The sequence below is a fragment of the Parasteatoda tepidariorum genome, chromosome 5, assembly GCF_982258835.1.
Source record: "Parasteatoda tepidariorum strain Cologne lab strain chromosome 5, Ptep-v5.0, whole genome shotgun sequence".
NCBI classification, from domain to species: domain Eukaryota; kingdom Metazoa; phylum Arthropoda; class Arachnida; order Araneae; family Theridiidae; genus Parasteatoda; species Parasteatoda tepidariorum.
Window position 1 is genome coordinate 67,187,906 of NC_141759.1, and position 25,874 is coordinate 67,213,779.

At 31.0% G+C, this 25,874-nt stretch overlaps 3 protein-coding genes across 4 annotated transcripts in view; all 3 read right to left on the reverse strand.

Moving 5' to 3' along the window:
* Window positions 1-10,110, reverse strand: part of LOC107441793 (galectin-4) — a 30,520-nt gene extending 20,410 nt beyond the window's left edge. Inside the window, exons 1-3 of one of the 2 annotated variants that reach the window (XM_071185817.2) lie at window positions 7,280-7,412; window positions 5,918-5,968; window positions 311-399 (exon numbers count right to left, since the gene is read on the reverse strand). In XM_071185817.2, coding sequence (XP_071041918.2) covers window positions 311-399; window positions 5,918-5,941 — 113 coding nt within the window. In that variant the 5' untranslated portion in view covers window positions 5,942-5,968; window positions 7,280-7,412. Of the gene's footprint in view, window positions 1-310; window positions 400-5,917; window positions 5,969-7,279; window positions 7,413-9,983 lie in introns of those variants that run through there. The other variant, XM_087164130.1, reaches the window with a different exon arrangement.
* A 9,017-nt stretch (window positions 10,111-19,127) lies between these two features.
* Window positions 19,128-25,874, reverse strand: part of LOC122273861 (galectin-4-like) — a 28,431-nt gene continuing 21,684 nt past the window's right edge. The window contains exon 8 of the mRNA XM_087164132.1: window positions 19,128-19,526. Coding sequence (XP_087020258.1) covers window positions 19,199-19,526 — 328 coding nt within the window. The 3' untranslated portion in view covers window positions 19,128-19,198. The remainder of the gene's footprint in view (window positions 19,527-25,874) is intronic.
* On the reverse strand, window positions 24,560-25,858 carry LOC147809444 (THAP domain-containing protein 1-like). Its single transcript, XM_087164134.1, has 2 exons — window positions 25,561-25,858; window positions 24,560-24,795 (listed from the first exon to the last, which is right to left on the reverse strand). Exons 1-2 carry the CDS (start codon window positions 25,711-25,713, stop codon window positions 24,697-24,699), a joined length of 252 nt encoding a protein of 83 aa, XP_087020260.1. The 5' UTR covers window positions 25,714-25,858; the 3' UTR covers window positions 24,560-24,696.

Genomic DNA, 25,874 nt, shown 5'->3' on the forward strand with positions numbered 1-25,874 from the left:
TCATATTCTATGCCGACCTTTAACTATTATAATGTCATAGTATATTGGTATGTAATATTTGTAGTGATAGTTACGCCACAAACTAAAGCCCTCTTTTACGGTATGGCGCATTGGTCACGGTACGGACACCCCATGATTACTTTGGTTTCAGGAAGGGGAATTTTTGTTTTTACTGTGCTCAAATATTAGAAAACAACTGATTTTTTTTTATCGAATGCTAAAACTCAACTTTTAATAAAGTAAGAGATAGAATTCAAAAATAGTAAATTTTACTAATAAGCAAGATTTGAAAGTCTCTTACGTTACTTACCACTCACGTCCATATGGAACGGTTCCATTGATTTCAACAACACTTCCATCTTGAAGACCATTCGGAATAAGGCCTACATACGGAATTCCCTAAAACCATTGGAATATTTAATTCATACAAAATCAACTACTACAGCTTGCAAACATCGAACAATAAAATAAGGCAACTACACAACCCATGCCTCAAAGGGATCATTTATTGGTTGATTAACAGCAGTATAATGCTAAGTGTGTGTGAACATGGTATAATACTCAAATAACTAAATAATAAAATTTCTATAGAAAGCTGAATATTTAAAACAGTAAAATTGGCATGAATAATTTTTATTTTATAAAAACATACCGATAAAAGACTGATTTTTGTAGATATGGAGATCATTCCTATAATGCCAAAGAATGAAATTATTAAATCAAATCCATATTTTTTTTAATTATTTCAAATCCATGAAGGAAAGCAAAACATTTTTTAACAAAGAGGTTTATCACAATGACATTTTTCTAGTACAAAAGTACAGTGTTAAGTACTTTAAAAAAAATTGTTTTAAGTACGAAAAAAGTACTTTAAAAAGGTGAAGTGAATGTAAAAATACGAAAATTAAAGTCATTTAGGGTGAAAATTTTTTGACCGACAAAATTATTATATACATTATTAAGTGAAAGTGAGACTTTTTTCTATGTTTAACGCTTTTGTTAACCTTAAAAGTAAGCATCAAATAACAAGGCATAATATAACTTTGTGAAACTTTTTCATGCTGTTGCCTAAATTTTGTCTATTGTGACTGGCGAATAGTAGCCCTTAATTCTCACATTGGATTTGAATGAGACTGGATCATTCCATTTATTTCAAAGGTGGGGAAAGTAGAATTTACTGCGCATCATTTCGGCGCAGGAACTATACAGTGAATCCGATTGCAATAGTTTCTTTGAAGACACATAAGCTCCTATTCTTTCTGCAAGCAGATTTTTAAAATTAAAACTATGGCGCCATTTACCAATTTGGATTTATATATACATTAACTTATACATTTCTAATAAGTTTTAAATTAATCAGATGTTTTTAAAGATAATATTTTTTACTCTCTGATTACATGTTTTAAAATCGTAACTGATTTCATATAGTGTCTGAAATATTTTTTTATATTTCTTAATGTATTTTTATGAAGTTGAGGTAAGAAAATCTAAGTAAAATCTAGAAAGATTAATCATAGTATAGAATTGCCCTGCCCGGTATACATTTGCCCGGTATACCCTACACTGATGTTTCTTCTAATCTATCGTCAGTAAGTATTAAAATATCGAATAAATGTAATTATATCCACGAATAAATTAATATCAAATCGGATGTAATAAATATTTTGGACATTCACCTAAGCGACTATGTGATTGTCAACAACCACCGATTTCGGTCATTCACAGTAACATGCACATCATTCACATTATAACCTCATCAGGACGTTTATTTCATACTTTGCCTAAATAACATCTGACATTATATATAATGCCTAGGCAATGTGTGAAATATTAATCATTTCATACTTTGCCGGCTAGTTTTAGGCATGTAACAGATATAAATATTGTAATATAATCTTAGTAATGCCGGATATCATACTTTGTCGGTAACAGATATAAATATTGATTTAAAAAACAAAAGCATAAGTACAACACTTTACAAAAATACTACGAAAAATACCACACCCCTATTTTAAGTCAAACAATACTTGCCATTCATATTATTGAAAATACGACGTATGAAAGTAAATTCTACTTTCCCCACCTTTGAAATAAATGGAATGATCCAGTCTCATTCAGATCCAATGTGGGAAACAAGGGCTAGTCTGGCGAATTAATTGTTATGATATTATTTGTTATTGAAATGAGCGTTCGTGATTGAAAATAGCGTCTGGAAACGAGAATCTAGTTTTAATGCTCAATGACATAATATGACGTCAACAATAAATGCGGAAATTATTTATTTTTTTAACCATATTTGTGATAGTTACTTATTTTTAAGGTTGCCTTAAGCATGAAATGTTGAAGTTAATTTTACTAGTAATTATCATGTCTTTCGAAGTAGGCTTGGTATTATATCTGTGTCTCTCAAAATATCAATTAAAGTACTTTATAAACGAAATTTATTTATTTTAGTAATCTTTCTATTTAATTGTCACGACACTGCTACAAAGTCCCACATCTTCTTTCGACCTTTATAATAATGTTCAGTATTCTAGGTTTTGTTTATATGGTTATTTGAATCGCACATCTAAATAATATTGTCTAGGAAGGATTAGTATACTTTTTAGTAATACTATTTTAGTTCAAAGCAGTTATTTATTTTTAATGTTATAAGACCTTTATAATAATGCTCAGTATTCTAGATTTTGTTTATATGGTTATTTGAATCGCGCATCTAAAAAATATTGTCTAGGAAGGATTAGTATATTTTTTAGTAATACTATTTTAGTTCAAAGCAGTTATTTATTTTTAATGTTAAATGACCTTTATAATAATGTTCAGTATTCTAGGTTTTGTTTATATGGTTATTTGAATCGCGCATCTAAATAATATTGTCTAGGAAGGATTAGTATACTTTTTAGTAATACTATTTTAGTTCAAAGCAATTATTTATTTTTAATGTTATATGACCTTTATAATAATGTTCAGTATTCTAGGTTTTGTTTATATGGTTATTTGAATCGCGCATCTAAATAATATTGTCTAGGAAGGATTAGTATACTTTTTAGTAATACTATTTTAGTTCAAAGCAATTATTTATTTTTAATGTTAAATGACCTTTATAATAATGTTCAGTATTCTAGGTTTTGTTTATATGGTTATTTGAATAGCGCATCTAAATAATATTGTCTAGGAAGGATTAGTATACTTTTTAGTAATACTATTTTAGTTCAAAGCAATTATTTATTTTTAATGTTATATGACCTTTATAATAATGTTCAGTATTCTAGGTTTTGCTTATATGGTTATTTGAATCGCGCATCTAAAAAATATTGTCTAGGAAGGATTAGTATACTTTTTAGTAATAATATTTTAGTTCAACGCAGTTATTTATTTTTAATGTTTCTATAAAAAGTGACGTGATTAAAAATTGAAATAAGGAACAATGTTGTGTGTAATGAAGAAATGTGTAGAGAGAATTATTACAGTCCTGCGAATTAATGAAAATATTTGTGTATCGAATGCTGCAAATCGCAATAATTGCTGTTTATTATTTTTAATAATCGGATTGATCAAGCGAATTGAGTGACATTGACCCGTTTACTCTAAACTCATATTTTTTAAGCTTAAGTACCACTGCACGGTACACATTTGCTCGGAATACCCTACACTTGTTTTTTTTAAAGTTAAGTGCTACTGCCCGGTATTCCCTACACTGTTTTAAAGTTAAATGCCACTTCCCGGAATACATTTACCCGGTATGCATTACACTGATGTTTTTTTAAGGTTAACTGCCATTGCCCGGTATAACCAAACCTAAGCTGTTTCAGCACACTCATCCGTGTCTTCAAATGCTGTTTAAAATTTCCTTCCGCATTGAAATTCGCACCGAAAGCATCACAAGCATGAAGCTAAGTTTTTAATTTGGTTTAAATTTGGTGTTACAATATCAATAATATTAGGATGATTTTTAATGGTATGCTTTCGAAAAGATTGATATGCAGAAAAGGACAGGCAGAACATTTAAGAGTGTTATTGGTTGAATTGTCCATGTTGGAAATTAAAATTACTAACTACGAACACTTGTTACTTGAAACAATAAAAAAAATTGACTTGAAGTAAAAAAAATATGAAACAAATATCAATAAATATAACAAAAAATTACCTAACATCACAATATTGGTAACTAATTTATTTTTCCTGTCTTCTCCCAGAGTTCAACGCGCGCATCTATCGTTTAATGTCATATTATGACATCGTAGAGCATTTGAATAAGGAAAACAGAAGCCAGATTCTCATTTTTCTGTAGACGCTAGTGTGATTGAAATTCTTTTTTTTTCAAAAATAAATAATTCACATTAATTTTATACTAAAATTTTTCGAAAAATGTTTGCATGTTTATAAAAGAAAAAATATTTTTTTGTTATTGTAAATTATATTTATATTTTATTTTAAATTAACTGAGAGAGCACTTCGGATCATTTAATATGCACACACATACAATAAAAATTCATAACTTTACATCATCTATTAAGTTTCATAACATTTGGCAACTGTAGACAAATATATAAAGCTGAAGCGCAAGCGAAAAAACTTCAAAAAATGTAAACCTCCGCTAACTTATTTTATTTATTTTTAAACACATAAAAATTTTAAAAAAATTAAATAAAATAAAAAAAATATTTAAAATAAAATAAATTTTTGAATTACCATGATTTTGAATTAATTTAATCAAAAAGTACAGATATAAATTTTAAATTTTAGGTGTTATATCTTACTAACTATACCAAAATGTCGGATGTTGAATGAAAAAGCTAAAAAAAAGTGGCGTATAAGTTATAAAGCTGATTTAATACAAAACTAAATTAGAACATCTAGAATAAAGCACATTTAGAATGCATAAATAGCAGAAGTTAAATAAACATTAACTCCAACACTAATTCAAAATTTAAAAAGAGGGAAACATCTTGCACAGAAGAGAATACGGATTCAAAAATTTATAATTCTTCTTCTAATAGTTCAAGCCAGCGGTTCCAAAATGTTGTTCCGGGGTACCCTAAGGTTCCGTGTAATGATTAAAATGGTTCCGAGAGTTAGAATTTTTTTAAAACCAGAAATGATTTATGTAGCCTATATTTATATTTTGATTCAATCGATAATCCATTATTTATTTAATATTTTGGTTGTTCTTACGAAATTATTAAAAATAAAATGCCGGAAGAAATGGCTTAATTTATATTAAAAGAATTAAAATATTTTTTAACAAAACAATTTTTTTAACAACAATTCTTGAAAAAATTATGAAAAGGACTTGTATTATGTTAATTATGTAAAGGACCCAACGTGCTTCTTAAGTCAAAATAAAATGATTAAATTAGCTAATAAAAAGTATGTTTATCTAATTTTTGACAGTTCTTTTTTGACCTTGAATTCAACGAAATTGAATCCACTTTATGTATATGCGCCAAAAACAAATTCTTACAGAAACTATATGTAGCTAAACTATATATAGCTAAACTATATATAGCTAAACTATATATAACTAAACTATATGTATAAGATTCAGAAGCGTGAATTCAACTATGTGATATAAAACTTATTAAGATTATATGATAAAAAGATGAAAAATACTTATTCCTTTTATTATTGAAAATAATGAAGTATTTTATTAGTAAATAGGCGGACAAATGTCTTTATATACTTTGTTTATTAAGTCGGAGTTTTACTGAAATAAGGTCGATCATTTAGGGTTCCACAGCCGAAAAAAGTTGGAAATAATTGATTTAAGTTATATTGTCTTGAAAAAATTCCTAAACTGTTATACAATAACTCAACAAATACCAGTAAATTCACTGAAATATCTACTTATTATTTTCCCCTTAAACTCTGAAATGTAAAAACAAACTAAATTTAAAAAATCAACTAAGCAACTTACCGGTCTCACAACTTGAGATGTCATTGCTTCGAGGAACTAATAATCGATAATCTAAAGAGAAGCCAAAATTTTATTTAACATCGCCTAAAAAATTACATAGTTTACAAAAAACTAAATAAATAAAAAACATCGCTATCTAGCAGAGAAACAAATGTTAAGTTCAAATCACATTAAATTAAGTTGGCTAGTTCTATATGTTAAATCTTAAATAATATTTTCGATTTAGTTACTTAATTTTTATAAAAATGTCATTAAATTTTTTTGAAATTTACTAAAATAAAAATGTTTTATTGGCAAATACGAATTAAAATGTTGCTTCTCTTTTTCATAAAGGTGCAGGATACCATATAGTCAGTAGAAACCGTATATTCCATTAACATTAATTTCTATAAACGTTAATCAAATAAAAACAAAGAAAAGTTAAAAAACTCAAACATAAAGTGTATTCACAGACAAAATAAACTTCTACCATCAAATAATGCACATATTTCAAAACTTAACTACATCAATCAAATGAACGAAAAATTGCTTACAATTCTCAAAACATATTATATCCATAGATTATTTGTTTTAGTTGCAAATTTTAAAATACTCATTACGAACAACATTTTTGGTTTTAACTCGCATTACTCGAAAATAGTTACCTTTAACAATAAAGCATTCCATGGCTAATAGCAGAAAGAATTTTCTTCCTTGATAACAGCCATGTCCCCTATTTTTACATTCTGTTTAACCAAATTCATTTACTTCTTTAAATCATGTACTCAATTAGTTGTAGCATTAAGCATACGACTTTCTTAAATTAAATTTCTCAGGAACTATTCGACCGATTTCGCTCAAATTTGGTCATGTAAAACTACATTTTTTAAAAAAACAAAAAAAGCTTTATTCGTTGCAATTCAAACATTTTTCGACTAGTAATAAATAAAATAATAAAAAATAATAAATATTCATTAAAAATGATTTCTTGCATGATCTTTGGATAAACGAATTTTATAATTGCGTGCAAAAATTTTCAATTAGCTTAAAAAAATTCTTTTTTTACAAATCTTTTTTTGCCTTCCCTTCTTTTGAATATTTAGTTACACTATTAACATATTCTTTTCATTTTTCGTTCATTAAAATTATGCGAAAACAATTTTTTACTATTAAAAAAATAATTATTTAAAAAAAATCTCTTAAAAAATCTATTTAAATTCTTAAAATCCACTGATTGAGAATAAAGCGTTAATTTTAGTTTTTAACAAAATTCAAGTCAACAATGTTTTTTGTTTAGTTAAAAAGCATTCTTACTTTTAATTCATGCAACATTTTTATTTCAAAAATTAGCATTATAGAATATTTGGAAAAATACCTACTTACCAAGAAAAAATACTTAAAAAAAAAGAAAGAAAGGTAGTTGCAATGGCGAAAGCTATTCTAATAAAATTATTCTGAATGATATCTGAACGGTCCGAAGAAGCGGGTAATCCCCGATTTCACTTTTATCTTCTTCAAGATAGAGACGTTGTACCTTGTTTGGCGAGTTTATCAATGTAATTTTGGCGAACTTTAAAAAGATACTTCGTTTGTAAACGTTTTTTGTTGTTGTTGGTATTTTGAGATTTTGAGGATAAAATTCGAAAACACAGAAGGAACGATAAAAAATATGTATGTTTCAGTTATACGTCAGGTTTATAAATATATATATATATAATTACGAAGATCACTCTGAAATTTTTTTGACTTACGAACAGACGATAATTAACAGTTTAATTTGAAAATACAACCGAATTTAGCATAACAGACGATTTTTTAATGATTTAAGTTTTAGATTGTTTAGCGTCGAATAAATTTCAGAGGAGAAAATGGAGCTGACGCGAGAACATTATCGTGCTATGATTTTCTATTATTGTAAAGTGGGATTAAATGAAGAAGAATGCTTCCAACGGCTTCAATTAGCATTTAAAAATAAATGTGCATTTCATGCTACTATATTCAAATGGTTTACAGAATTTCTCGGAGTTCACAATTCACTTCAAGAAGATCGGAGTAATCTGGGATACGGAATAAGTAAATGGATAATGATCTCTGTACATACCAAATGATATTGAAGGAACTTAACGTTGCATCCACATCTATTTATAAAACTATCCACGAAGAATTAAATATGAAAAAGGATTGAAGACAGTAACAACAAGCTGTTACACCCCCGTATATCTTCTGGAAATTCTCCAGGAGTGAATGTTAGACGACTTATACATCTTATACATGACAATGAAGACTTATACATGACAATGCATCTTCTCATTCAGCATGCCTAACATTTGAGTTTCAGGATCAAAAACACAATAAAGTGAATATTTACCATATGGATTAAGTGAATGTTTAGAATATTTACCTTACACGCCGGCTATAACTATATGTGACTTTGGCTATCTTTTAATCTAAAAAAGAACTTAAAAGGACGTTTTCATTCCGAAGAAGTGATTGATTTTGGTATAATTGAATTTTTTTCATCGATTTCAAGAAATGAATTGTTTGAAGCATTTAATCTTTGGAAAATTTGACTATAAAAGTGCATTGATAGTGGACTCCTGAAATTTCGTAAGTATAACTTTAAGAACCAACATGTATCTTAAAAAATTAAGACTAACCCTCGTATATACATATAAAAACAGACTATACTCAATAATTTCTTATTTTACTTATTTATTTATTACTATTATTATTTTTTTCGAATATAGGCAAACATTCTAACAATTACGGAATTAAATTAAAAGAACCCTATCACGACATATGAATGACTTAAACAGATATATATATATATATATATATATATATATATATATATATATATATATATATATATATATATATATATATATATATATATATATATATATATATATATATATATATATATATATATATATATATATATATACACAGTCAAATAAACAACTGACCATGTTTTTCAAATTCAGAAGAAAATTTTGTGCAAATTCAATTTGCTATAAAAAAAATTTTATTCTAGTTCGCTATCACACAAGAAAAAATATTTCGCCAAAACCTCAGATGTTGAAGAGTTAGATTAAGGGCGGTACGACTTTTTTAGTCGAATTTTCATACAGTAAAGATCCACTGGAGTTGTATAAAAGCGTGGAAACACATAGATATCAACTCTATTAAAACAGCACACCAAGTTGAAAAAGAATATAAGGTCTGGGAGAAGTTTAAAAGCGTTTTCTATATCTTAATAATTGAGAATATGGAAGCATTTTAGAAAATCAGAAAAATTATTAAAAACATAATTTTTAGTCTTTTATAGTAAAGTATTCTCGCAACAGCAAATTGTGGAACTGGGGGAGGGGGTTATGGACGCTAAGGATCCACAATTTCCTTATAAACGACATGCTTGGGGCAATGTAGTCATCATTGCGCACAGGCCGTCTTTACTTTCTAAACAATTATGGGTTGAGAGAAAGATGGGTGGGCTTCAAACCGCTACTAGAGAATGAACCCCAGTTTTCAGAATGATTTAGTGCCGTAACAACAGAGCCATCACAACTGGTTTTTAGACTTATAGTTGTATTAGAATGAGAAAAAAAATCTTCATCGTTTATTATTTTGATCCACAGCTCCTAATATTGGCATTTTTTAAATCCATTCTGGACTAATGTTGAAAGAAAATCACAAAAATGCAACACTTTAAAATAATACAAAAATTACATTCATGAAAAAAGTGACAAGGCATTTAAGCTAAGATTCATATGATATTTTCGAATGCTCCCTACCACTTGATTAATAAAATATCAAATTATTGTTTAATTTGAGATTAAGAATCCGCGTAATTTATTATAGGGAAAACTAATGTCTTATTTCGATTCTCTAGCAAAAGTTATAAATATTTTTGACTTTAATTGTGATTTCACCGTCTATCTGAGAAAGTCATTATTATACAATATAAAACTATGCAACTACTTAAAAACAAATAATATCAAAATTGTTAAATATCGAAACTTGCTCATTATTTATTCATATAAATTTTGTGAATTTGGAAGAAAGAAGTTGAGAAATGCCTTACCTAAAACACTTGAGCTTTTAGATTTGAATGGAATTATCACTTTCTGATTGAACGTGCAACTTATCTTTTTGAATTTATCGTTTCCTCTTTGTAAACTTTATCAAAAGCGAAACCTTGGAATTACTCGGTATCGTTTTAACGTATAGTTCGTTCACCAGAAGTTGGCACTTGGCTCCGCCTATATCACGTGGTATTGGATGATACTATTTCGCTATTTTGGGGAGAAAGGATGTGAACAGGGCTGCTATTTGGCGATCGTATGACAAAATTTTTTATTTCGCAATCTTCATGTGCATTTTATTTCATAAACTTGTTGATATTTCTCTCTTTTTACTGTAGTTTGTTCTTTTTGAAGATATTATGCTGGGAAGAAGTTTTTAAATATAAATCAGCTAGAATAACGAAAGTATAATAGCTGATGATAAAGCGAAGTAAGTGACTGAAAAAGAATTCACTGTTTGTGTTTGGCCATCACCTTCTGCATCAGAAAGCCTCCACACGGTTTCTTATAAGTAGTCTGCGCAGACTATTTAAAAAGTGAACAGTTTGAGCGCATGAAACCAAGTTCTATTTTAAAAATTGACTGAGAGGAATTTGTCATATATATTTGAGAATAGAATCTGTAGTGGTAGACAAGTAAATAAAACAAACCAATCATATTAGAAAATCAAACAAATTTTTAGACATATAATTGCTACCACTTTTTTATTTTTACTAGATTTTCTATTAATGGGCTCTTTCGTAAATTGATTCGCCTTCATAGTGGTCTGATTGGACTATCTATAAAAAACCGTGTGGAGGCTTTGCGCGCATTCGAGGTTATCTCGATTTCAAGCAGGGAAATGTTTTTCCTCTTACTCCCCCGCGCTAAAATGAACTCTGCGTCCGAGGAGGTGGAGCCAAGTGCCAACTCCTGGTGAACGAACTATACACCATTTTATAAACTTCCGCTTTCGCTACTTATTATGTTAATATTTTTACAAAGAAAATATTAACCAAATTCTATTTGTACACGCTATTTAGAATAAATACTAAGCGAATGTTATAGCATGACTTTAGGCTGCATATGGCACTTGAAAATAATTTTAAATTCGTATTGAAATCACTTACGTTAGTTTTTTTTTAAAAAATTCTAAAAGTGATTTGTATTAATATTAATAAAAATTCAAAATCATTACAAAATGTAAATAAAAAATTCGAGATGTGTTCAAAATAGAAGTTTTTGAAAATTAAAGTGTGAACTAGATTATTATATAACAGATATAAATTATATTATTATCTAACACTATAATAATATAGATACTTCATTGGATAATAAGATAATGATGATAATTTTGTTTATAGAGAAAGTTATTTATTTAATACTTTATACGTTATAAAAAGTTCTAAACAAAATCCTTCTATGTCAAACAACAAGGTAAAATTAAGTACAGATAAATTATAAAAATTTTATATTATTCCAAATATTTGCATTGAGAAATTCTGTGCTGTGTATATGCGTATGCACTCTCTCAACATTCGATTTCTAATTAAAACTTTTTTCCTTAAATTTGTGTGCATACAAAATGATTTACCATCATATACTATAACTTAAATAATTTAGCCATCATACGTTAACTGTTGGTAAGCTTGTCGTATGAGAGAACGGAATAAAATTTTATGTAAAAGCCATGCAAAAATAATTATCCAGCTGTTGTGACATAATTTCAGTAATTTTTTTAATTGTTGTATCAGAATTTTCTCATCCAAACATGATTTTCTACAAGCTGCGTTAGACAGAGACGAAGATAGCAAGATGCAGCGTAAAAATATGCATATTTTCCTTTCCTTCCCGTTGTTATTTATCGTGCGCGTTCACTTCAATAAACTATAGTCGGGTACTGATTCGATGACTAGAATCACCAATCTACAAATTATTCGAATCAAGCTGAATCAGTGATTCAAATCGTGATTCAAGATTTCCTGATTAAATACGAATCAAGACTCACCGAGAATGACTCACTGAGATCTTGATTCAAATCAGTAAGTGATTCGAATTCGCTAAGTAAACAGATTATTTTGATTCAAATCACTTTGACAGTTCTTTTCGTTCAAATCTACACTAGACCCAATAATTACGCTTTAAAAGTTTTAACTGTACTAATTGTAACTTTTATTGATTGCGGTTACAGAGTAAGTCAAGAGTTAAAATTATTAATATATTTTAATTTAATGTGATTAGTAAAAATGAATATGCTTAAAGATATTACAAAGTAATAGAAAACAAATTTTAAGTACTGCTTGACATCCTTCCTACGCTTAATAAAAAAAAAAAATACACACACACTAAAAGCGAAAAACTGTAATAAACTTTAAATTTTAATATAAAATTGCAAATATGTACAATGTTTTATTCCAATTACACAAAAGTGCGAATGTTTATATTTTCAAAATTATATAAATTCAAATGCAAATATATAATAAGCTATAAATTCAAAATATTTTATAAAAATAATTCATTCTTCATTTGTAAGTAATTACAAATGCTGTTACTACTTTTAATAAAATGTCGTAAAAGTTGAAGAAAACGTATAATAGAGCGATTTCTCCAAATTATGTTCGAAAACATTATTCCTAACGGAGTAGTTCAAAGAAAGAGATGCCTAAGGCAGTGAATTGAGTAAATTAACTACAGCGGCATTTATTTCTATAAAACAATTGGTTCGATTAAATTACGTTAGCTTAGAACTGCCATTAAATGGATTCTGTAACAGAAAATAAATGTTTTGTAGGTACTTTAATTGCGGCAAAGAATACCTAGATCATTATGATCTTGTGGCATCAAACATTACCTAAGAGCAATGGTAGCTTTTATTGTTATTTAAAGATTAAAGTTATTTTATGATAATTGTTCCGAATCATTTTAATGATATTTCTTGTACATTTGTAAGTAATAATGATAAGTTTGATCTCAATTTTATTTCCTTTATTAAATAATTCTTAACTGATTAATATTCTCAGACTTCTTTTACTCGATATTTAATAAATTTTTGTGCGAGTATTTTTTTTACGTTAAATCAACTGAGCCAATTTCGAGTTCACAGGGCATGACTAGCAAGTATAAAATTTTTGTTCACCACATTGTTTTTTCAGAATTTTTTTAACACGTATAGTGCAAAGACATTTTTAGAGATTAAAACCCCCTCAAGGGGGAGATTTCCGTATCGTGATCTGTAGCAGAATAATCTGTAGCAGAATTATAATAATAAGTCATGACAACTTCCGGGCAGCGACCCGCGAAAAATATCACAGAAAGGGACCAACTCGAAAGGAATAACTCGCAGCCATCTCCGGGCAAACATTTACATGTTTTTTTTTAAAAGAAAAAAAAACATTTGCAAGTTTAAAATCTATTTGACACCTTGGCGATTGCAGTTGGCGCAACAGATCGCAATACAGAAATACCTTATTCATTTATTGCAAAATAATAATAATATTAACTTAAAATAGGGTTGCCATATTGTTTCAATGATTCCTTTATTACCCTAATATCAATAAGTTATAATATTACACTGTAAAAAATAACTGTAAATTCTGTAGAAGAAAGCATGTTTTTCATAGAAAAAAACTGTTTAAAGAAAAAAAAAGTTTTTTTTCCCTTCTTTTATCCGATATTTACGCAACTTAAAAAATTCTCGTTCTTTTTACAGATTTTTTCTGCATATTTAACAAATTACTGCTATTTTGTTGGCAAAACGGTTTTTTTTTCACTCTAATCATAAACGCATTAAAACAGTTAGTTCAAATTCTAGTTTTTTCCATACATTTTTTTTATCAAACGATTATCCTACCTTTTTTTCAAATCATTTTACGATTATTTTCTATACTTGCTCTTGTTTTTCTGGAATTATTATATGGTTTTGACCATTATATAAATAAAGCAGCTATTTGATTGTCAAATAGATACTATGCCTGATTATTATATTTCCTTAGATATAATTTCTTAACCTTGATTTTTTGGTAAGTTAAATTACAAGTTACCAGGTATACGATTGGGCCACTATCGTTTTAAACGATTTTACACTTAAATACTATTTTAATAAGACTTTTAAGATAAAAACAGTTCTTGAGTTATGAAAGAGACAGACACACAGACAAACTCTTCAGGAAGGTAAATTATAGTGCAAATAAGGAAAAACTACCCAAGAGGAAATAGATTTAGTTAGATGAAATGGGAGAAACCTTTTTGTTTTTCAAAATAAAATATCAAAGATTAAAACAATTTTCGAACAGTTTATAATTACAATCTGGCATAAATAATAGCATTAATTTTCATGCTATCTAGTTTATCATTTTTAATTAAGCGAAAACTGAAAATCAACAATTGAGAGAAAAGATTAGTTTATACAATATACAAATAGTTAACGCAATATTTTATTTAAATGAGTGTAGTAGAACCTAATTTTATAATTTTAGAAAAAATTGATAAAGTAGCATAATCAAATTTTATTGATAGTATTAAATTAGCAAATCGCATACTAAACATACATAGACTGTAGATAGACTTAGAGGTTGGGCAGCTCTGACGAGCAGGGCGCGTCGGCCAGAGGTCTATTGTACACAAACCCTAGTCGTGATTAGCAAGAAAGCCCTATAGCTGAAATAAAGTTCAGCAAGCACCTTACAGGAGCATCTTGCAGTTCCCATGCATTGACGCAATGCTGCCCTAGATGCTCAAATCTTTGAGCAGAATAGACATCACAATCACAAAGTATGTGTCGTGATGTCTCTTCTTCTAGATGACATCCCCGACAAAGAGAATTGGATTCTATTCCCATAATGTTTAGGTGTCTCCTGAGGATACAGTGACCAGTAAGAAGACCTATGATCTTCCTTATACTGTTTCTATTATGCTTTAAGAGCTCCTTTTGACGTACACTAGGACAGTCTCGATTCAGCTCCTTAGCTTGTCTCTGACCGTCAGCAGCACGCCATTGCTCATGGGCAATCTTGCCGTAGAGCTTGAAAATAGTTGCCCTAAATGAGGAGGGAGAAATTCCCAGCGCAGGTTCAGGGCCCCAGAAAATTGCATTAGAGTCAGCCGGTGCGGCTTCATCAGCTAGCTCATTTCCACCAATACCCATATGTCCTGGTACCCAATGCAGGAATACCTTGTTATGAGCGGACAGGTCACAGAGAACCGAGAAGCATTCCCACACTAACAAAGAGGTGAATTTACACCTTGACAGTGATAGGAGAGCAGTCTGACTGTCAGAACAGATGCGGATAGTCGTATTTTGATATCCCTTGTCTAAGCATAACTTGCAGCACAAGATAATGGCATAGACCTCAGACTAAAAAAACAGTGGCATAGTTTCCCAGGGGAAAGTGAAGTTTGGTACCGTCATTGGAGCAATAAATTCCTGCTCCTGATTTGGCACCAATCTTTGAACCATCCGTGTACCATATTAGGCATTTGCCTTTAATCCACCGAGGAGAATTAAACCATTCATCTCTAGTAGGAAAATAGATCTTGAAGGGCTTGTGAAAAGCGTATCTTAGTGACATATAGTCACTAGGCATAATAAAAGAGGATAAATCCATCACTTGTGAAACAAGATGTCCCCATGACAAGTGCTTGGAATACTCTTTCCATAGGCCAAGGTACATAAGACGCTTTACGCCTGTCTGAGCTTCAACTTCAATGCGTAAGTTCAGTGGAAGAAGCCCAAGGAAGCTCTCTAGAGCAGCTGTAGGAGTGGTCCTGAGACAGCCTGACAGGGCTACACTGACCATTCTTTGTAGTCTGTTAAGATTAGACCTTGCGGAGCTCAATCTAGTCCTTGACCACCAGACGATTGAGCCATAAGTGATGATAGGACTAATAATCATTGAGTATATCCAGTAAACTATTTTGGGGGATAGTCCCCAGGTTTTACCAATAGCATTTCTGCAAGACCAGAAAATCTTTCTGGCCCTGTTGGTACAGTATTCAAGTTGATGACCCCAATTTAGTTCGGAGTCAAAATAAACCCCGAGAAACTTGACTTTCTCCGTGAGTTCCAATTTATGGTCCAGGTAGTATACATTACCTAGATCAAGTTGCCTTTTTCGTGTGAAGGCTACATAACTTACCTTGGATGGATTGACAGATAAGCTTGATTCAGAGCACCATCTAGCTACTTCTAGGAGTGCATTATTCATGATATCAGAGACTGATTTTCCATGTTTGCCTCTGACAACAATAACACCGTCATCAGCGTACCCGATACAGGGAATGCCAAGAGCAGTTAACCGAACTAACAAGGAGTCCATTACCATACACCATAGGATAGGGGACAGAACCCCTCCCTGGGGGCATCCTACCGTTGCATACGCTTTCATGCTTGCACCCAACAAAGAGGAACAAACATACCTAGAGGATAGCAAATTCGCTATCCACCTGATAATCATTGAGTTTATACCTCTGTTCCTAAGTGCATTGATGATAGTCTCAAGAGGGACTTTATCAAACGCACCTTCAATATCAATGAATACCGCGAGAGCCATCTCCTTATCTGTGATAGATTTCTCTAGCAGGTAGGAGAGCTCATACAGAGCGGTGTCTGTAGACTTGCCTGGTTGATAGGCATGCTGTGCGGAGGACAGTATGGCCTTTCTATGAGCACAGTGTCTCTGAAGTGTCTGTCAATTAGCTTTTCGATCGCTTTCAACAGACAGAAGTGAGGCTGATTGGTCTGAATGATTTAGCCTCAAAGTAATTCTCCTTACCTGGTTTTGGTATGAAAATCACCCTGGTATTCCTCCAAGAGAGATGTATATACCCAAATGCTATACAGGATCGAAAAATCCTTCATAGAATAGGTGCCAGTGTATTCACCAAGCATCATTGGTATGATGTCTTCCATGCCTGGTGACTTGTAGGGCTTAAACGACTTCTCATAGGACCATTCAACCTTCTCATAGGAGACCACCATCTTGGCGGCCTCTTAGTCATTCCTACTACCAGTAGTTGTGGTAATAATATGTAGACTTTCATTCTTCACAGGATGAGATCCAGGGAAGTGTGCTTCAAATAGTTCTCCAAGAGCCTCTTCCCCTGATTCACTGTATCTTCCGTTTGTAAGACGGATCGCATTTAAACTGCAATTAAAGTCTTTGGTAAGAATTTTTGCAATCTTTGCTATGGCAGAAGTAGTGTTAATACCATCGCAGAAAGTCTGCCATGAGCGACGTTTAGATGCTCTGATTGCCTTGTTATAAGCAGTTAGAGCGTTTCTGTAGGACTGTCATTCTCCAGATTTCTTTTCTCTGTTAAATAACTTCCTACATTTTTTACGTAATTTACTAAGCTCAGAAGACTACCAAGGAACTCGCCTTGGGGAGCTAGTAGACGTAACCTGACAAGAAATATGATACGAATCGAGTATGATCTGTTGCACTTGGTCAACAGTCCACTCCACATCATTAACATTATTGTATTTACCAGAGAAGCTCCCCATCTTCCTCTCCAGAACTGCTCTAAAGGAGCCCCAATCAGCTGTTCTGGGGTTCCTCCTTACGACCTTCAGTCCTGAGAGGCCCTTAGTAGAAAAAGTAATTAGTTGGTGATCTGAAGCAGTAACTACGCCAGATACCTTCCAATCAGTAACGTAATCTACTGAACCAGAGTTACATAAAGTAAGGTCAATGACTTCCCTTCTGTTACAAGTAACAAAGGTAGGTTCATTGCCTTTATTAAGGACATACAAATTAAAAAGTAAGATATGTTCCTTTAAGTACATCCCCCCGCTGGTTACAATTACTACTACCCCACACTGTGTGGTGAGCATTTGCATCAAAGCCGAAGATGAATCTACAGCTTGAACTACAGTGGGCAATTAGGGCCCCAGTAATGTCAGCTAATGGATCCTTCTCCTCATACGGGAGATAGGCTGAAGCTATGACCAAATCAGAGACTGTATTATTGTCATAGAATTTTAGCTTTATACTAAACATATACTGCACTACAATAAAAAAACTATTCTTAAGATTGATTCTTAATATTCTGTATGAAAATAGTTTTTTTCTTTTGAATCAAAAGTAAAAGTGAAAAGCTTTTTAACTTTCTAATATAATATTAAGCTTAATTTGCTTCAGGGCTCGAAAAAACTCAGAAATTTTACCCGTCCCCGAGGACGGCTTGTCCAACAATGCACCCGTCCTCCGTTGTAAACCCGTCCCTAACCCGTCGCTTCGAAATAAATAAAAATATAATTTTCTCCTATTTATTACAAACATTTATATAAATTGCACAATGAATTAGTCGTCACTAGGATTACATTATACAGTAATAAATTAAATACTAATACTAATAGTAACCTAGTATTTCTTTTATGAAATAATTTAAATGACAAGGGTCAAGTTATCTGGAATGTCAAGTTATCCGAGGGTACTGCGTTTTTTAAATGAATCAAATATGACGTTTGCCAGTTCCACAATCAAGCCAATGATTTACAGAGGTTTCTGAACAGAAATCTGAAAGGGGTTTTCCATTTAGGTAGATGTTCATAATTGCTTTTAAAGCTTCTTGTTTAAGACCAGTACGTATTGTGTTTTTTTGTAAGTTTATTGCTGTATAGCCCCTTTCAACCGCTGCAATACTCCCAGACAGAGAAAACATCAATATATGCGCAGTATGTTGCTGTATTGTGGGTCATTTTGCTGCCTTGTAACTTACAAGACTCTTTGTAAGATAACAAAAATTGAAAATGTATCACAAACATTAACGGGAAAATGGCCGCCTGCGCGGACGTCGGATTCGAGAAATTCGTTGTCCGCGGAGAATTTTTGACCGTCGAGGACATGCGGACGGGCTGTTTTTCGAGCCCTGATTTGTTTAAATTTAAGCATTTCTTTTAATATTTCCAAACTTTTTTATTAATCCATTTTGTTTTTTTCTTCATCTGATTTCTTCCATTTTATCCACCTCCGTCTGGGCGAAATGCCATCCCTGATATAATACATGAATTATAAAATTATATTGCAATTTTTAATAAAATTTGTAATTGGATTTAATAATTCAACAGATTAAAATAATAGGCTAGGGTGGATTATTTGTTTATAAGTGAATCTGAAATTCCAATCAGAATATCAAATGTAAAATATTAATATTAACTACAAAACTCCCTTTTTGAAGTAAATTTTATTTTGTTTAAGTCTACACAAGGCGTTATATGAAAGCTAAACATAAAAATTCAAGCAAATCGAATCGATTGCACAGAAATATCGCTTTCAATGCCGAGAGTGTCAAAACGAGAAAGGGGCCACAAGCGGTGTTTGAACTCGATGAAGTGTTGCCCATTAACTGCAACCATGTACTGGTCCTTGGTGACACGTATCATCATGTCGAAACGGCAGTCGGAACTGAAAGGAAAGGATGGAGACTGTTTTTCTTCATGTTGCCAAGAGTTGTTTGTGCGTGTGTTTCTAATGATTGTTTGGTTAAAGAAGCGCACATCAAAGTGAAATGCAATGTCCGGAGGATTGTTGGGATCAGTTCCTGTCTGTAGATTAATTGTGAATCTAAAAAAACAGAGAAAACAAACAATGTTTCTTTGCAGTCAGACAATGTGAAAACAATTCCAATACATAAGAAGTGTTTTTAACACTTTATAAGGCCAAGAAAAATATAATTCCCATCGACTTCTTTAATTTTTAACAACTTCAGCACCATGATTATATACATGGTTGAAAACGTCATGGGAAAATAGGACGACAGGTACAAGAATCAAAGAGACACAAGACTGAGATCCTCTGAAATATTTATTGGTCAAAAATATTTTATATTTTATTTTATAACCGTCATTGAACAGTCGGCTCAATTTGGGTTTACGACTCTAATGTTCGACTCCGTAGCCTTGCAATTTTGAACCAATCCAGTAGACAAGGAAACCCCTGGATCAGTACCCCCAGAGGTATTGATTTGTTGTGGGAACATGGAGGACTTTGCGACTAGACAGATTTAACGTGCATCAGTCATCACTTATTACACGGGGAATCTTCGGCAGACGGGGATCGAACCCACGAACGTTTGAACATGGGCCCAGTGCCCTACCAACCAGGCTATCCCGGCCTCAAAGATATTACATGTGCTGTGGTAGATGATAAGTGAAAATGTCGCCAAAGATAATCGAAATCTCTATTTTTGCCAGCGTTGCATACGTTAGACCGCCGGGACATGGATTGGCGGACTCTCTCATATACATTTGGATTTTGTTGAATATCCACCGTAGCACAGACGATTCTTGCAAACAGATCCTTGTAGTTATCCACAGGTTTTGCATACGTAGCACTTTTCAGTATGCGCCAAGAAAAAAGATAATCTATGCTGCTTTAAATCAGGAGAGCATGGTGGCAAGACAGCATGGTCTGCCACACCAAATCCATCTAGTGAGCAACAACACTGAGCTGTGAACGACCATAGGTTGCTGTACAAATCTGAATCTCCTTGTGATGTTCCCCGTTTCCCCTTAGAGTTCGTCCCAATAATCCTAGGACATCCTGTATGTAATCATGCGATTCTCCTTCTACGGCCGACGGTATGATATATAAAACGAGCCTTTTTGATTCTAGCAGCTGAAGATTACATGGACGTCATCTCAATACGGCTCTTTCGTATTACATCTCATTTTAGTACGTATACTTACTCCTCAGTACGTTAATTATTACATTTTATCAAATATATCAAGCTGATTCGTAAAACAAATTACTTCAAAGCTCTCATATAGATAAATTTTTTAGAGATTCAAGATCAGAGAGAAATACATCATAATCACTTAAATTTTTTTTTCTCAATTGTTACCTTTAATTCCTAAAATATCTTATAACTTTTTAAATAAGACCGATAAAAAAATGAAATTTTTCTATGTATTTGGAATCATAATTTACTACTATATAACTATAAACATTAAAAAAAATTTCTGATAATATAATTTGTAACTTATTAGGTTATGGGACCCCCTTAGTAAAAAAACATGTTTGGAAAAACTCGAGCCCCTGTTCGATTTAAACACTGATCACTGAACTTGCTCTGGCGTATCAGTTCACCAAACTTTTTAAAGTGATAGCAACGTGAAAATTAAGGTCTAAAAATACATATTAACGTTATTATTCTAGTTTTCTTTGAAAACATTAAGTCAGTTTAAATAACTCCGATGAAAGTAGAGTTTCATACTTTATTTAATCAATTCTCAATCAATAACCTACACTGAAATTAGCTACGCCACTACAAATAGAGTTTCGAGTTTGTTTGTTTTTAATCAATATATAAAGTTACAGACACGAGGCAATTTTCTGAGAAGGAAACGCAATTGATCACTGCTATCAACTACCAACTAGAAATGGGCAAAATAAAACTAAACATTCAACGTATGTGTTTTGAATTGAATCAGTTGCTTCGAAATAGAATTAAATTTGTATCGGAATGGCGATTCGACTTAAAGAATCACTTCGATAGTTTCTCTAATCAATTTAAGTTGCCGCCTATGATTTGGGCAAGACTCGCATCACGATATCAATGAAATGTTAAATTCGAACTCTGAATTTAACTAACTTATTCCAATCACAAACATGCCCTCATTTGAATTGATTCAAATGTTGCTGATATAAAATCACCGTTTTAGTTCCCATTTTCTCTACCCTAGAGCTAGTAATAATCGAGTTAATACTCGACAGTTGAAATTAATTTCCTGTCTAAAAAGAGACAAGCGAAACTGCCACGAATTGGCACGAATTTAAAATCCTTATTTTAATTACAAAATGTTAGGCGTTTTATCCCTATGCCGACTTCTCTGAAGCGAAGAAAACAGAAATCGTTAAAAATTAAATTAGGAAAACAATACAATAACCAAATTTATAGAGATATGTGATTTTGTAACTTGAAAGCCATTTAATTTATGAATATCGTATGGTGTCAAAGCATAACATTGGTAAATATTATGGTTCGCAGACTTTTACTTAAATGTAATTTCAACAGCCTGATTAAAATGGAGTAGAAAGACTTGGCGCAATGGTATGAGAGTCTCTTCCGATTAAAATAATATTGAAATAATTACGATTACAACTTTACAAATCCGTTCCTTTTAAATATCAAATCTAGTACAAATGCTCAGTTGAATCATGCAATAATCGGACCATACCTTAAACACTTTTTATATAAAAGGGTGGATTTCGTATACGTGGTACCGCTAAAGTGAAATCCACAAATAATCAAGCTAATGATCCGTTAAAGTGTCAAAAATTGCCTTCATTTCTGAAATTACCAAGGTTATTTTGCCTAGACCAGCTATTTGCAGAACTCCATAGTTCCGGGGAAGAATCACAAGGGTTCCCATAGTTAGGAATTTTTTAAACCAGTTATGATTTTCAAAAATCCTGTAATATTGTTGTAGTATCGTAGGCCAACAAGGTACGGGGGGCGATTGCTCCTGTTTTCCAGTGGCGCCATCTATGGCTAAAACTTCGACTTCTGCCTCACCCTTTTATAGGCCAACCCATTTATTCATCCACAAATCGTAATTTTGACCTGAACCAGCGAACGATAAATCTCCAATTCAGTCCCCCCCCCCAGAGGTATAATTTGTTTTGTTCACATGGAGGACTTTGTGACCCGACAGGTTTAACGTGCACCAGTCAAAATTTACTACACGGTAAATTTTATTTTCGGCCGGCTGGACTCGAACTCCCGTTGTCACGGACCCGAGTCCAGCTCCCTGCCAACCAGGCTATCCCGGACCCAAATCCTGTAATTAAATTAGTATTTAATTAATAATCCATTATTTAAATAATATTTCGTTACTTAGTATTTAATTAAGCATTTAATTGAAATGCTTATGAAAAAAGAAATTTAGAAATAATGTTTTTTCTAATAACAATATGAATAAATTACGAAAAGGATATGATCCGTTAGTATTCCGCATGGAATAAAAATAACCAAATTCAATAATGAAGAAATGTGTTTGTCTAATAACCATTCTCAACGAATATTTTATTCCTTTTTCTTTTTTACTTTGATAGAAAGCATATTCCAGTTAATTCATTCAAATCAAATTAAGAACAGGATTAAATGCCACTGCAGAACTGTGAATTCAACCGTCTGACATAAAACTGAATTTTAAGACTAATATTGGTAAAACGATAAGATGAAAAAATGTCATTCTTCATTCATTCACTAAATATTTTCAAAATAATTAATAAAATTTAGATTTAAATTCATAATTCCAAAGAACTTAATAGTCTTTCGTCGATTATATTTACAATTGCTGATAAAATTTATTTATAAAGTCTATGGGTTCCGCCAAAAGAATGTCGAACATTTAGGGTACCAGAACAGAAAAAAAATTGGGAACTACTGACCTAGATAATCTACATAATATTATGTATCTACCCAACACCTCCTAGAATGAAGGCCTCAGCACGACACACCCCTCTCAATCCTTAGTAGTCCAACGAGAATCCTTACCGCGTCTTTTCAGAAAAGCTTCGATCGGATACTTTATATGAGTTTGTTTTTAATTAGAAACTTACCTTTCAAAAAATAAAATTTTTTAAGCACTTTTCGTCTCTACTGAAAAGAATGAAATTTATCGAACATATACTAACATTCTGAGAAAAATTATTTTAATTGCATTATCAATTGAAATAAAGATATTAAAAAAAAATTGCACTCTAATATACCTTTTGTAATTTATTTAAAGGAATGAGACAATATTATTTGACAATTTATCTATGTAAGCATTTATTATTATTCTTTCATTTAAATATATACATAAAACAAGCTATATATAATAAATAATTTTATCATTGAGTAAAATTTTTTATGAAAACAAATTTTCATTTTTAAGACAGCTGATATAAAGTTATATCCTTAACTTTATTGAAATTTGAACACAATTTTAAATTAGTGTAGTATAGTAAAATTATTTACAAGTTACTAGCTTTTCACAGCTTTCAAAAATGAAAAGTGATGAAACAAGCAACAAAACTGTTTATTTCAAATACAAATATAGAAACAATGTAAGATTTCATTTTAAATCTCTTCAGCTTATTAAAAATATGACCACTTAAACATTAATTTATTAGTCTAGTCATACAAAATATTTTTCAAATAAACTCAAAAAGTATTATAATGCTACTTGTCTTAAAAGTTACAAATAAAAAACAGAAGCTGTATCAAAAATTGATTCTATATTTTAATGTTGAAAAAAACAAACAGCTCCTTTATTTTAATGTTTGTAGTTTTCTTTTCTTAGTTTCTGGTTCAATTTTAGATTGAGTTACTTTTAAGTTTAAGTTAGCTTTCTTTTTATTAAGTCGTTCAGTTAAAATTGAATCATTTAGCTTTTTACAATAATTGCTTAAAAAGGTGTTAATGGCTCGAGTTACTAAAAATTTAACAATGAAACTGGAATCATGAGCAGAGCATTGATTGTCATTTAAGAATATTTCCTTTCTTTCCAAAACATTAATAGTAGTTTCAATAGCCAAAACTTTATGATTATACATTTGTAGAAATGAGCTTTCAAACTCTTCAGAAACTAATTTTTGAACTACCACATATGCGTGCAAGATTATGTCAACAATTTCTTGCTTAGGGTAAACCAAACAACCTCTGTCTAATGTTTGAATGTAAGAGTTTTCAACATCATCTATCACATTAAATTTCTCTTCGATATCCGTTAATGTGATAGATTTCTCACAAGATGAACAATTTTTGTTTTATTTCACCAGTCTTTGGGTCAGTTTTCACCGTTTCTTTAACTATGACATCCGACGAAAAATGTTTCTCACACACCTAAAAACAAGTATACATTTTAAGTATTTTGTTTTTATTTTTAACTATTTCTTCAAAAAATATTATACTAAATACTTTATAGTTTTGATGTCATAAGCTTTTTTACATATTTGATGTAAAAAAAAAATTATGTTCTTACATTTAGTTCTCACTCTTAAAATGTTCTCATATTTTTAAACTCAACGAAAAAAAAAATTTCAGAAAAATCAAAATATTTGTTGAAAGTCATATTTTACTCAATGAAATATGAGATTCAAATTAAATTTTCAATTACAATTTCTATTTTTTCTTCACAAAACCAAGACTTCTAATGCACAATACCCAATGAAGTAAGAGACGCAAATTAAAATTTAAGTAAAACTTTTAATTTCTGGTAAAATTTTAAATTATCACTCTAGGAAAAACAATATTAAAATACTTATAGAACTGTTGTAATAGAGGTTTGTGATATTTTTTTTTTGAATGATTTAAATTTTCGGTTTCATATTGTTTGAATTTTATAGCCTGCATTATGTTTTCACATTTTGTCAAACTTTCTCACACAAAAATGCAATTAAAACAAATTTTAAAACTATGAAAATCATGAAAAATTTGTACTATCTCATTTAAAATGCCTTCTAAATTTAATATATATTTTTCTCCAAAATAAAAAAATGAATATAATTTGATTTAACTACCTGAATGATTATTTTAAAAAAGAAAGTGTTGATTTAAATCAACGAACCCCGATTTCAACAGAAATAAACAATAAGTGAGAAAACTTACTCGAGAATTCTTAGTGATGATAAAATCCTTCCGTGAGAGTGCTTGTAGCCAACGTCTTTGTTGAGCTTCATCTTTGGGAAAATTAAATACGGCAACTTTTGGACCGTTAGCATAATTTCCTTTGCAGTTTACTGCACAGCAATGGTAAGTCATGACACATTAATATATATTGCAAATATGTAATCCAACAGTAGCTATCATAACTTAAAACTTCACGAAAACGAATTAAAAATAACAAAACACGTGGAAGGGGAAGAACCGGCGCCAAAGGGAATGACTGTTATGGTCACCGGAATTCCATTTCGCCAAAATCA

Coding starts and splice junctions, on each gene's coding strand:
- LOC147809444 (XM_087164134.1), bottom strand. CDS start 25,713: ATGACTTACCATTGCTGTGCAGTAAACTGCAAAGGAAATTATGCTAAC. Junction 24,796..25,560: donor TCATCACTAAGAATTCTCGA/GTAAGTTTTCTC, acceptor ACTTGTTTTTAG/GTGTGTGAGAAACATTTTTC.